Source organism: Passer montanus, unplaced genomic scaffold (assembly GCF_014805655.1).
Source record: "Passer montanus isolate IOZ18808 unplaced genomic scaffold, ASM1480565v1 scaffold2, whole genome shotgun sequence".
In the NCBI taxonomy this organism is placed as follows: domain Eukaryota; kingdom Metazoa; phylum Chordata; class Aves; order Passeriformes; family Passeridae; genus Passer; species Passer montanus.
The window spans coordinates 8,370,647-8,384,686 of NW_024366591.1; the positions used below are offsets into that span (position 1 = coordinate 8,370,647).

General features: G+C 35.8%; 1 protein-coding gene across 3 annotated transcripts in view; it reads right to left on the bottom strand.

Annotated features, from left to right (window-relative positions):
- Window positions 1-2,117: 2,117 nt before the first annotated feature.
- The window catches only part of SIPA1L2 (signal induced proliferation associated 1 like 2), a 126,497-nt gene continuing 114,574 nt past the window's right edge, over window positions 2,118-14,040 (bottom strand). The window contains exons 19-23 of one of the 3 annotated variants that reach the window (XM_039707519.1): window positions 12,467-12,598; window positions 7,023-7,076; window positions 5,950-6,073; window positions 4,190-4,271; window positions 2,118-3,357 (exon numbers count right to left, since the gene is read on the bottom strand). In XM_039707519.1, the coding sequence (XP_039563453.1) occupies window positions 3,211-3,357; window positions 4,190-4,271; window positions 5,950-6,073; window positions 7,023-7,076; window positions 12,467-12,598 (539 nt within the window). In that variant the 3' untranslated portion in view covers window positions 2,118-3,210. The remainder of the gene's footprint in view (window positions 3,358-4,189; window positions 4,272-5,949; window positions 6,074-7,022; window positions 7,077-12,466; window positions 12,599-14,040) is intronic. The other 2 variants (XM_039707521.1, XM_039707522.1) reach the window with 2 other exon arrangements.

Here is a 14,040-nt window from a genome sequence, read left to right on the forward strand (position 1 = left end):
CTCTCAGGAACAACAAAAAAATAATTGAAATTATCGCTTATGTTTGTAATAGTGGCTTCAGAAAAAACTGTACCTAATAAAATACAGTCCACATTGTGATAAATGTCTCAATAAGGATCCCTTCAATAAAGATGTGCATATAAATTTTGATATGTCACTTCTAGGGCAGAAACAGAACATTTTGTAATTTTGCCATCATTGGTGTTTTTCCCTCTTACAGAAGTAACCATCTGCATCAACTCATATTTGATTTTGGCCCCTCAGTACTGCACAGCATGGCTTGCTGTGCCGGGAGGACTTTGTTGATGTTTTAAATATTTCCATATTACTGTTTGAATTCAGATCACAAACACATCTTTGAAGTCAATTTCCCAATCACCTCCACTTACTTGGCTTCAGATCATATGGAATGGTCTTAAGAGTACAGAGCCTCCAGATAGAGCCAACCTAACATGATTTCACCCACTAAAAGGCATCCAGTCATGGAAGTGGACAAGGAAGAGCCTGAAAGATCTCCAAAAACTGGGTTAGCAACACCCTGAATTTTCTTAGTGCTCCACACTTGCTGCTCATGTAAACATAGTCTTTGCCTTCATGTGTCTAAACCAGGCATTTTTTGTGAGCACAAGGCTTCCAAGAGGATTATTCTTAAAAACTCCAGTTAATTAAAATGTCCAATTAAACATCCTTTACCTATGCCAAAACTGTATTATGGTCTCTGATAAATATTCCCATGTCATTAAAACACTAAAAGCCAGACAAAAAACTTTTCCCCGTGGTGAAGGTTAATTAAGGAAGAACCATGTGCCCCCAACACAACTGCTTTTGTCAGCAAAATAACTAGGAGCTCTATAGACAAAGCTTTCTGTCACTTTTGGAAATCAAACGTTTTCAGTTGGATGGGAAAAATGGAAGAAATAACTACTGAAAGTCCTTTTTGTGTATGTAGTTATAACTGCTGGTTTTCAATAACTGAGATAAAGGACTAAAATGAATATTGAACTATAAACTCTTATCCAAACCTGCGTCCCTTCAGAGCCAGCTTACCCTCGAGTTCATTTCCGTTAGCACAGCTTTTCGAAGGGAACAGACCAATCCTCACAGAAACGTGTTCACAGACAAATTGCCCACGTTGTTCAGCACTGTTATTTGGCAAGGTCTCCAGCCAGATGGGTTTGCTAATGACTTCTGTAAGGTGCTTAAATCAGAAGCTACTGTAACTCATGACTGCCATGTTTAATTACCCTGCTAATACAGCTTAGTGGATATTGTTTGGTATGTAAAAGTCAGAGTTTTTGATGAAAAATACAATACAAAATGGTCTTTTAAATTTTAAATTTGGTAGGATACCAAAGGCTTGATTATTTGCCCTTATACAGCCTTTGCTAAGAAGAGTCTCTCAGAACAATTGTTACAGCAGTGACAGACATTTGTTCAATTTATAAAACACTTCTCAGCCAATGTGCACTAACAATAGACATAGAATTTTAGTTCCATGAGTTCAATATATTTTTAATTACTCAATAATTTTGCATAGGTTTGCCTGAATGCATTCAGCAACCAGGAGGAAACTGGAACAAAACAATGGTCGAACTTTTTTTTTCCTCAGGGTAACTCAAATGTGCTCATTAGCTTAATTTCATTTTGCAAAGGTGTCCCTTTTTTGGTGTGGACTTTAAGCTCAGTACTGTACACAAAGCATCTCACATATGCTAACACTGCAATCAAATCCTCAGTTGCTGGCACAAGAAGATGGCAAGTTATTTCCTGCTACAACTAACATATAAGGAAATATGAAGAAACTAAACCTCATTTTCTCCAGGATGTTTTTGTCAGTAAAGCAGGATTTTTTTATCCCTAGGCCACTAATCAATGCCTATAAACAGTCCAAACAGCTTTTGTTCAGACTGGGGAAGCCAACTCCTGGCTTCCAGGACAGGATGCACCAAAGAAATTAACTGTGATAATGGTGGGTACCCCTCCTCAGTAACAAGGGATCCTGACAGCTCTGAGGGGTTGAACTGCCTCTGGATGGAGAGCCCAGGGACTGAGCTGAACAGAACAGAAACCTGAGTTTTTACTGGTAACAATGACTTCAGATAGTACAAGATAAAATATTTCAGGTTTAGATTTTTAACATTTATTAAAAAAGCAGGATGTATGTTCATTTCAAATTAAACAGTTAAAAATGTTAAAGCATACAAACAAATCAATTGTGTACTAGCAGCATCCAATTGTTAGAATTTTCTAGAACTCCTCAGTACAGTCTTGGCAAGCTCAAAATATTACAACTTGCAACCAACTGACCTCACCATAGTGCAGATAAAACAAACTTTATAAAAACAACAATTTAAGGTTAAATAAGCTTAAATAAAGGTGTTAAATACAAGACACTTGATCAAAGCTTCTGTACAAAGATAAACAAATTTGGCATTGTACAACTGATTGGCTGGCTCACACCATACATGATTTCAATAGTTAAGCAGTGTAGATGTTTAGCTGAACATCAACTATACAAAAGTAACTGAAGTTGGGAGTGGGCTAACCCCAGTGAGCCATTTACAAGGCATGTGTATTTTTAGAAAATCAGAACACTGTTTATATTCAGGCACCATTTGTTCCTGCAAATAAATAATCTCTAATGTATCTGCATCCAAACTAGTGTTAAACACGTCAGTGCTAACATTTTATAAACACAGCTCTGTGACTATTCACTATACCTCCATTCTTATTGCTATGACAATGTGGACTGTGGAAATAAAACTACTGTACATACAAAAAAATAGAGCACCTTTTAAACATTAAAGTATATGTCTGGTTATTCTTTTTATCTTACAATACTGAAGCCCAAGCTAATTTAAATTGCTTTAACATCTTCACCAGCACACCTGAAATGCAGGAACTAAAACCCCAAATATTCCTCTTCAGGCAAGCCCCAGCCAGAGCAATTTCTAAAAATGTCTAAAATGACACTAAGGATTTTTTACATTCATCTGCACACAAACAAGTATCTGCTATTCTCTGCTTTCTTCATACGAATTTAAAAACGGGTTGCCACAGTTCTCTCTCCTTTTCAGATGAATAAAGCTGGACAGAAAATGTAGCAGAAACACCTAAAATGGATTGTGAACACAGTGAAATTATTACCCCGCTAATTCAAAGATACAGCTGTTACGTTGTTCAAATAAGTGTTTTGCAGGGCCCCAGCCATTAGGATTTTTTGTCTATCGTATTAAAAAACCATTCTGTAAATTTCCTCAGTTGAGCAGCTGCTGTTTGAGACTCTTCCTGAAGCCTCATGTTATCTTGTCTCAGGTGCTGCACCTCTGCTTGGAGAACTGCCTTGTCCTGTTTTTCCTGGTTAACAAAGATACAAGTTGAGCAAAGTAAGTAGTGATGACAACATTTATTTTTGTTGTTAATATTTCTATGCAAGTCGTAACAGCTGAGCTCCCTAATTCATTCTGACAACATATTCCCCAAATATGCTCCAACTACCTCATTCATTCCAAGAAAATACTACAAGCTAAAAAGAAAACTAGATATTAGTTAAATAGAAAAATTAAAGGCATTTACACCATTTAACAACAAAAAAAAGCATTAGAAGTATAAGAAGCTTTTAGCTATAATAAATGGTATGTGAGAGTCCAAGTTGTAAGTAACTGATTTCAAACATGGAAGAACAATACCTAATTTCAATATTTTTCCTTACATGATTATTTCCTTACCAAGAGCAGCCTCATTTCTATTATCCTGGCAATATCTCCAGCTCTGAATTTTGACAGCATATGAGGCACAAATCAAGTCATTGCTACATGACCAAAGTAGCAAAAGGCAACAAGGATGACAAAACTGGGGTGCTAACTACTTAGCAATGGTGCCCTGTCCATATCCTTATCCTATATACATCCATAGTACCATAAATAAAGATGAAGTGTTTCCTTCTTTCTGGGGTATGACTATTTGTAGGACTATTACTCTGTAGTAAAGACCCATAAACTACTTAGCCTTGGGCCAATTTCCTCACATAACCATTCCCACAGGACCTTCTGCACCTCGGTGCTCTGAGCAACCACTGAGTCCTCCTGTGTAGTTTAACTGATGTACTTCTTTCAAGCCCTTGATGATCTCTGTGTAAAAGTGAAACTGCTAAAACTGGGGAACAGTTATGGTGCTAGTGGTCTCTTACCTTTCTCAGGTCAGTTTGTAGCTGCCGGAGGATGACTTCCAGCTGGTTTACTTTTCCAGTCAGAGTACTTGGAGCATGTTCCCTGCAAAGTAAACCACTACCTTCACTCTGAGTTAGTGAAAAACATCTTCTTTCCACTTTTAGCAGAGTTACACTTTTAGTAATAGCAAAGGAAACCAACCATAGTTAGGAAAATAGAGACAAAACTAGCATCAGTAAAAGACTATTACTAGAACATAAATCCAGTCCTGCAATATCTGAAATTCAACACTGCTTCTCATGCAAATCAGGCAGAAGTCACAATGATTTTAAGAAGCAATGTTTTAGGAATGACTTGCACATACCCCCACAGTGCCACACTCACTGCTCCATGGTGTGCAGGCACATTGGTTCAACTGCTTTCTGATAAGGATTGTACTAATCTCAAGCAAGATGCAGCAGCAATTACTGCAAACCAAAAGAGCTGTGAAAAGTTCTTTTGTCTGCTGTGCAGTAGACCAAAAGAGCTGTAAAAAGTTCTTTTGTCTGCTGTGCAGCAGTGTCATTTTCAGTAAAGGATAAACCTATGGCTTAATGGAGACAAATATTTTGTTTAAAGGTCAAAACATAAAATATTGCCACAGGTTAATCAAATGCATGACTGAGGGAAAATACTGAGATAGCTTCTGTTTTCTGAATGACAATGAGCACTGTGGGAGACAGTCCCGTGTACATTATAGATGCAATTAGCCGTCATGTGAGTAATTGAGTCTAAAAGAGAGCAGGTGAAGAGAGAGGATTTACATTCAAAGCTGAATCAGCTGCTTCATGCAATTGCACAAATCTGACAGGTTTGCCATGGCTAAAAGGGGAACATCTTTAACAGTCTTTTGCAATCCTTACTGATCATTAGCCTCGGGAAAGATATGGACTTAAAAGTCATTACAATAAATGTGCTTTACCATGTAAGCAAGCTAATTTGTGTAAAATTGGTTCAAATTAAAATGTGATAGTCTAACAAGCAAGAAGACTTTTCCCTCTATTTCTCATTCTTCCATTCCTACAATTGAAGAGCAAAAGTAATCAAAGATGTGTTTTTCTTTTAAAGTGTAGTGGTGTACAGACTGTACTGCTGAATCTATAACAAGAATGATCTTTAAATTAACAAGTATACTCCTTAGAGCAGGATAGGTGAAGAGTCGGGGGGCGGGAAAAACAGGAATAATTTCTCTCACAGCACTGGGAAGAATTTGAAGAATTGGGTAGTTTGGCATAAATTCTGCAGTCCTCTATTACAGATTCTCTTGATTAATTGACCTCCGTATAAAAGAAAAATAACAGGTTTGCAAATAGCAAATAGTTGCAAAGATAGAATAGACCCTGTTCCAAGGTTTGAGACATTTGCTGCCGATCAGGTTATTGTATCCTACAGAGTTGAGCTCCTGTTATTAGTTCTATTAAAACGAAAACAGAAATAAATGTAACAAAAATTATTATTGTAAAGGAGGAATACAGTGAGAAATTTGATTATCTGAAACTCTGCATCTAATCTTGATCTCCATTACAGACCTATTGCAGTGAGAGAGAAGTTGACTTGGAGAAACAAAAGTTTTCAAAATTAAAGAAATTATAAGTCAAAGAAACAAGTTTGCCATCAAACAGCCATGAAACATGCATACAGGCAATTTGACATGCAACATTAAGAGAAAATCTTTCCTTAAAATAAGAAAATTTAAATAAATCATTCATTTTGAAAGAAATATGCTTCAATTCTGACATACCCCGCATCCTCAAGAAAATCTTTTCCATCTGGGGGACTCTCATCCAAAGGTAACTCCTGTGCTCCTTCCAAGCCCTGAGCTTGCTGCATATCATTCAAGGTGCAAAAGGATGCTACTCTCTGATCTGTAAAAAAGTAACATAAGGATACCTCTAAAACTGGACAAAATAAAAGGCTATATTACAGCCATTATCCTGGTTCAGTTAGTGAAAACGGATGTAGGCTTCTACATCTCAGCTTTGAAGATAATCAGCAGATTATGCATCAACTAGTTGGCTTCCCCACACCTGCATCCAAAGGCAACCCCAAAGCAATTTTTTAATGTCTGCCAGCAGTATGACAGTTTTGGTCTGGACCACTTAATGCTGATATGAACAGTAAATTGGTTTTGATGAAATATGCAGAAAACCATTACAGAATTCAGGTCCACAACAAATGACAGTAATAATTCAGCAAAAAGGTTTGCATTTTTTCCATGGACTTAAAGCCCTCAGATTCCTCAGAAGTCTTCACTTTTCATTTCGTACTGCTTTACTGTCTCAAGCATTTGCAGAAGCTAATGGTAATCTGCATACTTGAAAACCAATAAATTCACACTATTTTTATCAATTGAGTTTTATTCTACGTATTACTAAAGCACTCTATTATCTGCATTGAATTTCACTAGAACATAATCTAACAAGCACAGATGCAATTACCTATGGATATACAGTGTGGTTGCCAAAATACATCAGTCACCACATAATAGAAATATGCCATGCACATCATCATTGCACAGAACAGGAGTAAATGATGCATTCATTGGGATTTAATTTGTCTTCTTTAAAATAAAAAAAAAACCAAAACAACCAAAATCCATATTCTGTGGAGATTGATTTAGCTTATTTCTGCCAAACAAAATCCATGTCTGTAGGCTTGTACGAATTCTGGCGACAACATGCCTGCCTTACCCTTTCTCCCGTTGCTCTACCACCCCACCAGGCCCAAAGCTTGCATTATCATGCAAACGTGCAAACATAGGAAGTATCAAAAAAAGTTTACAAAAGGCAAAAGTCATCAATCCCAGACCATCACCTAGAAACGGCGTCTGATGACAGAACGGCCCAAATTCTTCATCTGAGTCAAAACCTGGAATAAGATTTAGAATGTTCCTATAAACAAGACAGTCCATCTCCACTGGAGCAGCTGTGGCCCTTGCGGCAGCGCACGCAGTGGGATGTTCCCCGTGCAATTCCTGCTGGCACTCACTCCCAGCCTTGCCAGGCCATTTCTACCCAACACCAACATTACAGTAAGCACGAGGTGCCACGCCCCACGTCTCTAATAGTGGCACCCAGGATTGTGGCACAGCCTGGCAACTTGGCAGGCTACATAAGAGGACAATCCTTCAAACGCTTAAGGACCCGAACAGTGAATATAGGCCAGATCTCTTCAAATGGGAAGGACAAGTTCTACCAAACAAAAATAGGAAATCACTAAAATGCTCTTTGTTGGTTTAAAAAAAATCTTTCAGCATAGCATAGATTGCCAATTCATTCTATAATACAATGAACAAAAGTTATGCAACTTTTGTCCAATTTTTGTCTGATTTTGTCCAATTTCAAAGACTGCAGCACATTTCCCCTGCTTTTAGCCTTATTTCTGACTACTGATGGATCTCAGCAAATATGAACGTGACTATTCCATATGTGCTGACAATAAGGTAAGAATATAATTTTAATCACATAATCAATGACATAATTTGCAGATTTGAAATCTACTAAGACAAATAGATTTACATTGCACAAGTAAATAAAACTTAGTTTTGCAGATCAAACACAGTATGTATCCCAGGAACAAGACAGTATAAACCATTAGTCTGAAGTACACAGATAATTAATTTCACCTTCATAGTATTAACATTTTCATTACAACAACTAGTTTTTATAAAGAAAAATTAAGTGTATTTCTGGGTATGATGCTGTAGACCTAGATTCTGCTTCCTCCAAAAAACAGGGACCCCTTCTATTCAATTGAAGCAAAACGTACATACTAAGCAGAAGAAAATACATGTAAATCACAGAGCTGTTACTTTTAAATGAGACGTCCCTGCCGAACTCCAAAGAATCCATCCAAAGAAAACTATTTACAGATAATATATTGGTCTTTATATCAGAAGTTTAAACAAGTCTAGCAAGACCAAAGATGAGACAAAAATTCATGTTTAAATTTATAGTAAAAGAGTCATACAACTGCAACCACTAAGAGCTTGAATCTCTATTTTCATTGTTCCAGACCACTAACAGAGACCAGAAAAAACTCCAGGCAATTCTGATTTACTGGAAGCAGAAAAGGCTAAAATGAGTATAGTGCATGAAGCCACTCTCTCATTGTTAAGGTAAAGTCTACCCACAAACATATACTGACATATGCATTGAAGCAAAAAGAGTTACACATGCATGCCCTACAAATCACCAAATGTTAACTAAATATTGTCATTTTTTCTTTTTTCTAGCAGTTTAACACACTACTTTGGTTTAAATAATTATCTGTCATGCTAAATGATCCACTTCTTTCTCATTATATTGTGTGTAGCATTACATTTAGCTATGAAGATTTTAAATCAAAGTATTAAAATAACATTAATTATAATAGAACAGATGTTTCTGCAAAGATAAATTTGCATTAAGAAACACTGCATTTTGATTGGCAGTAGTAGACATTCATAAAAATCACCTGGAAAAAATCAGCAGTTGAAACCACCAATTTTAATGAACATGGATGTCAGAAGGACTATCTTAAGCTTTTAATGCTCACAATATGACTTATCAAACACTAAACAGCTTTTTTAAAGCATAATATACCCAGTTTGAAGTAGAACAAATAGTACAAAGTTCTACTAATAACAATATTCAATATTTGTATTTGTGTCAGTTGCCTTTTATAATTGCAGTAGCAGGTATGGCTATCCAAAAATGCTTCTCTTTTTTGTCCCCAAAACATGGAAAATATGTAAAAAGTCATCAACACATGTTGAAAGCCAGTCCTTCTTCCCTAACTTGAAGATCTATTGGGAGGATAAGCAAAAACAAGAACTAAAAATTTAAATCTCTAATTTTCCCTTAGTCTTTTCTGGGATTTCCCTTTTTTCAAATTGGGTTTTCCAATTTATTCTAGAAACCTCCATATCTTTATCTTTACTCAGCTGAGCATGCGTTCTTTCTTTTTGGTTCTTTAACTTATTTTTCACCCCAACTACCCTCCCTCTTTTGCTGTACAGTCACATACAGTCCTATCTATTTTTTATTCTTTGCTTCAGGGATGGATACAGAAACATTACCACAGAGTACTTCCATCATGTGAACTGTTCCCTGGTTATGTCTCTCTGCACTTCCCAGCAAAATAAGAGACGGGAAGTGGAAGTAGCCTATCCATGTATGACAGAAATGGGAGGATTCCCCTTGCTACTGACTGGACTGATGTTAGCATGCATGCAAAGTATCATCTCTGGAGAAATATCAGAGTCAAAACCATGTATTGCAAAGGAAGGAGTGCAGAGGGTTAAAATAATGATCCACTGTGCTCCAGCTTATGGGCACTGACCCTCCATAGAGGCAGCTCAAGCAAAATACCTTCCCTGATGCAGCTTCTGGAGCTTGTGAATTTAATGCATGCACAGCTCTCCATTACACTGTGAAGACCTGTCTTAGAATAACAGAAGATTTTCAGAAAAAGTTTGAAGTAAATACTCAGCTTTGCACAAAGGTTCTTGTGAAGCAAATGCAGTGAAAATTAAATCCTCACAAAGAGAAAAGCATTATCACCATACTTTCAATTAAAAGCAAACCAAAAGAAAAGTAATAGCTTCTTCCAACCTCATGGACCACAGTTTAAAAACTGCTGTTCTACACAGGACCAAGGCTTCAGCTGAATAAAAGCTAATACTAATAAACAACCTTGTCCACTCTTCATCTGAGAAGAGGAAGAAAGTGAAAAATGAGACTACTGCTCTTGTTACACCCATAAGTAAACTCTGAGTAGGGATGATAGTAGCAAAAAGCTTGCTATTAATGTAATTCTTAATCCAATTGGTAGCAACAATATAAGCGCCTAAAAAGTCTACACTAACATTAATCAAGATACAATTGCTTCTTAAGACAGAGATGAAAGATCATGAGGACCACATTAGGGATGTTGAACTGATCAAATAATATAAATGGTCAGTACATAATCTGGAGAGATCACAAGAGAAAAACTCTGCTCTTCGAATCAGATTGGTAATCCTGGTAAACTGACAGTAGGAAAAGACATTGTACAAAGAAAAAATTAAAATTAAGACTAGTATCTAGGTTCTAGAAGAGAACACAATTTCAAAATATCAGGCTGGCAAAGCCAAACTAAAGAAAAACCCTAATTTCACAGATTCAGTATTTAAAAATTCTTATTGTTTTTGGGTTTTTTTAATATGTTCCCATATGAAATGTGATGCTACTTGCACCCAGTTAAAAAAAAAAAAAGAAAGAAAAAAAAAGAGAAATATCAAAGCAGTTTTATATTCAGAAGTGGACAAACTTTAGAATCATCCACTCTCTTTTGCACATTGATGGAATGCAGAACAGTAGTTCCAAGCTATTTTTAAATAGAAAGTTGAAGCAACTTCTAAGCAAACAACATTAAAATACACACAGAAACTGCACTGTTAATTCAAGTGCAACACATTCCTTTCCAGCGATCTTTTATGACATGCCTATCAGTTATTCTTTTTAAAAAGACTTTCAAATTGCAAGACATAGGATGAAGTTGAATAAGGGTTTAAAAATTCCATTCCTTGCAAAAGTTTCTAGTTGCAGCACTATGAATTGAGTCAAAACATTGTATAAATCATCTAACATATACAAAGATGCCTCTACTGTAGAGTCCTAAACAGAAAAGAATTATATTCCTTCATACAAAAACAGATTATTATTTGTTACTCAAATTCTTACAATAATTTAAAAAACATTTAATAAATAGCTTCTATCTTACAACTCAGACCATCAGTTCTTCAGCATTATCTACAGATATATCTAAGTTATTTGCAATGAAAACCCAACAAGTTAATACCCTTACTCCCAACGAACAGTATCGTGGGTTAGCGGTATTGTTCTACCTCTCATTCTCAAATTCAAATGTAATTACACTTACATAACACTTACCAAAGTGAAATTATTTTAATAATGATACTAGGTAGTAAAAAGAATGAAAATCTATTCGTTTTCAAAGAAAGCTAAAAATAGAGGAGCATAGCTGGTACAGAATGAGCTTTCACTCAGCTGAACTCAACATTTTTATTAACATCTAAAAATATTCTTCAAGTACAAAGTTACAGAGCTTGTCATTTACTGATGCAAACCTTTTTTCAGTAGTTTAAGATGTCAGTAACAAATAGCAGGGTGTTCCCTGAGCAGTTGAACATAGGAATGCATGGGAAGAGCTGTCAAGATTCTCAGTGTCACATATTTCCTGCCAGCTACCACAGCCATGTTGGAGTAGCATTGAATAGTAATGAATGCACATCAGGTCAAGAAATAATACAGTTCTTCAAATTCCTAATCATTGCTGCTGGTTTGGGTTTTCACAATGCCATTTAAATTAGTGCAACAAGCAGTTCTGAAGAGCTTTTGGTCAAAGTGAATTCTAATCACTTCATATTTTGTAAATGAACCAGAAAACTGATTTCCATATTTTAAAAAGTTAAAAAATATCCAAAGCGCTAACTTCACAGACAGTTTTCACAAAGTTAAGACCTGTATCTTATACAATGATGACTGTGGTAACGTCATCCTTATTCAGAGATTACATTCAGTAACGCAAGCAACACCAGTTAATAAATATCAGACAATTTTAGGACAGCACTAAATAAAACACCTCTCAAACAACAAAACACAGACACTCAAATGTGTGCATTCATACAAACCCTCAAACCAACATCTGTTTTCTCTGTTTAGACAGCAAGTGTAGGTTTAGCTCCCAGAGGTGGATGAGATTTTTTTCTTGGTTAATCTGGTTCCATAATTTAATAAAGCAAACCTGGTCTATATCCTGCACCCCAAGTCCTGCTGGAAAATATACTGCGCAATTCTCCTGGTCTTCAAGGGCTTGTGAAAACTGAGAGGGACCACAACATCATTTGGACTACACATTCCAGATTATAAACACAACACAACAAACTCAGCATTACTCCTAGTTTCATTTTAAACATCTAACATAAATGTTTTGAATGTCTCCTTCAAAGATCTGATCTTGCAATTGATTACAAAAGAACCTTAGGCACTAAACTGGAGGAATTACATCTATAATAGATATAGAGAGTATCATGAAGACCCCAAATTTTCAGTGACAATCTTCCACACTGAGAATTGATACTGCCAAAAGAACTAAAGGGCTACAGAGGCGAACACTGGATTTTTGTAATTCAAAATGTGGCTAAACAATATATATTTAAAAAAAAAAAAAGTTTGTATACTGAACATTGATCTTTATTGAAATTTTCCTGTTACCTTCAAACGCTCGTGCAGCATCTACCAGGTGAGACCAGTCTAGCCCTGTGGCAGTGTCTGGCAGGGGCATCAGGCCAGGATCATTGAATTTGGCTTTATCAGATAAGGACCCATCTGAGAACCAGAATTCATCTAAACAATAAACACAATAATTAGTCTTCCTGTAACAATTACGTACAATTAATTTTGAAGCTACTATAATGATCTGTAAAAAATGTATAAGCAGAAAGTGCTTATCTTCATTTCTATTGTGTTTGTCTTTTCCTGTTCAATACTCAGTAGGGGTGGAACAATCTCTAAATGTTGGCAAAGTGAGATAACAAAGTTTTAATGGGTATTTTTGGTGCCACTGCACACAGTATGTCTCTCACATTTTCATATGAACACTGTGTGAGTAGGCAACATCCATTCTAAAGCATAGCATATTTAACCTGAGCACTGAGCAGAAATATTGCTAGATACACCAAGTCATATTTGTGAAGCAACATGAAAAATATTTACATGCAGAGTTTTACTCTGAAACTGAAAATATTCCTGTTCCAGAAGCAATTAAAAAAACCCACTTGCTTTTATTTTAATGCATTTGTAAATTCTAGCCTATATCAAATTTTCCCCTCCACATTGAAAATACTACCCTATTAGTTTAACATCTGTAGCTGTATCTCTGAGGATGTAAGACTTGGGTGAGATTTCAGAGTAAGCCATAACACACTGTAAAAGGTACACAGATCACATATTATATGAAATGTATACACTATAAACTGTTCAAACAAACCTTTCAGCTATGCACATTCTAGAACGTACTACAAATATACATTTTAGAAGGAGATGCTAATTTTCATAATTTTCTTGAATATCTTTACATGTTCCTAATTTGTCCATAGCAATCTTGACTCTGATCAATGTGAATATGTTAAAAAGAATGCTCAACAGACACACAGTTTCTTAAAACTGATCATAAACCAAAACTATTATTTGCAATCACATTTCATCTTAACCATAAAGCCAGCAAGGGAATATAATATTTTCATCACATAGTATGACTATACTATGGCAAAGAGAAATTTTGCTTCAAAAGTATCCACTCCAATGAAACAAAAAGGTCAAAATAGTAATTTTTCCTCAAATATTTCAGGAGGAAATTTCCATGTAGTCATTCCAGTGTTTAAGCTATAATACCCCAGATGAGTATTTTTTTTTCCCAGGAAAAGACCAAACACAAAAAACAATGAAGGAAGAAATGCATTCATACAAGTGGAAGATACATTATCATTTAAGGAAATGGCATGCTGTCATTGTCCTGATATTAATGTCCATTTGACTTAAAGATTCTCACCTAAAAATCCAAAGAGAGTAGGCTGTTACAAAGCATTCCACTGCACAGAGCAATGATTGAAGCATATTATATGCTCTATTCTTTGCAGAAACCTTGCTTAAAAATAATAGAAAATATAAGGATAAAGAAAGTGAAGGAGGTCTAAAATCCTCTGCCAAAAATTAGGAGTTCCTGCAGAAGAGGTAGAAATTCTCTTTACTGAACTTTATCTTGTTCTGCACTTTTATGAAATGTGCAA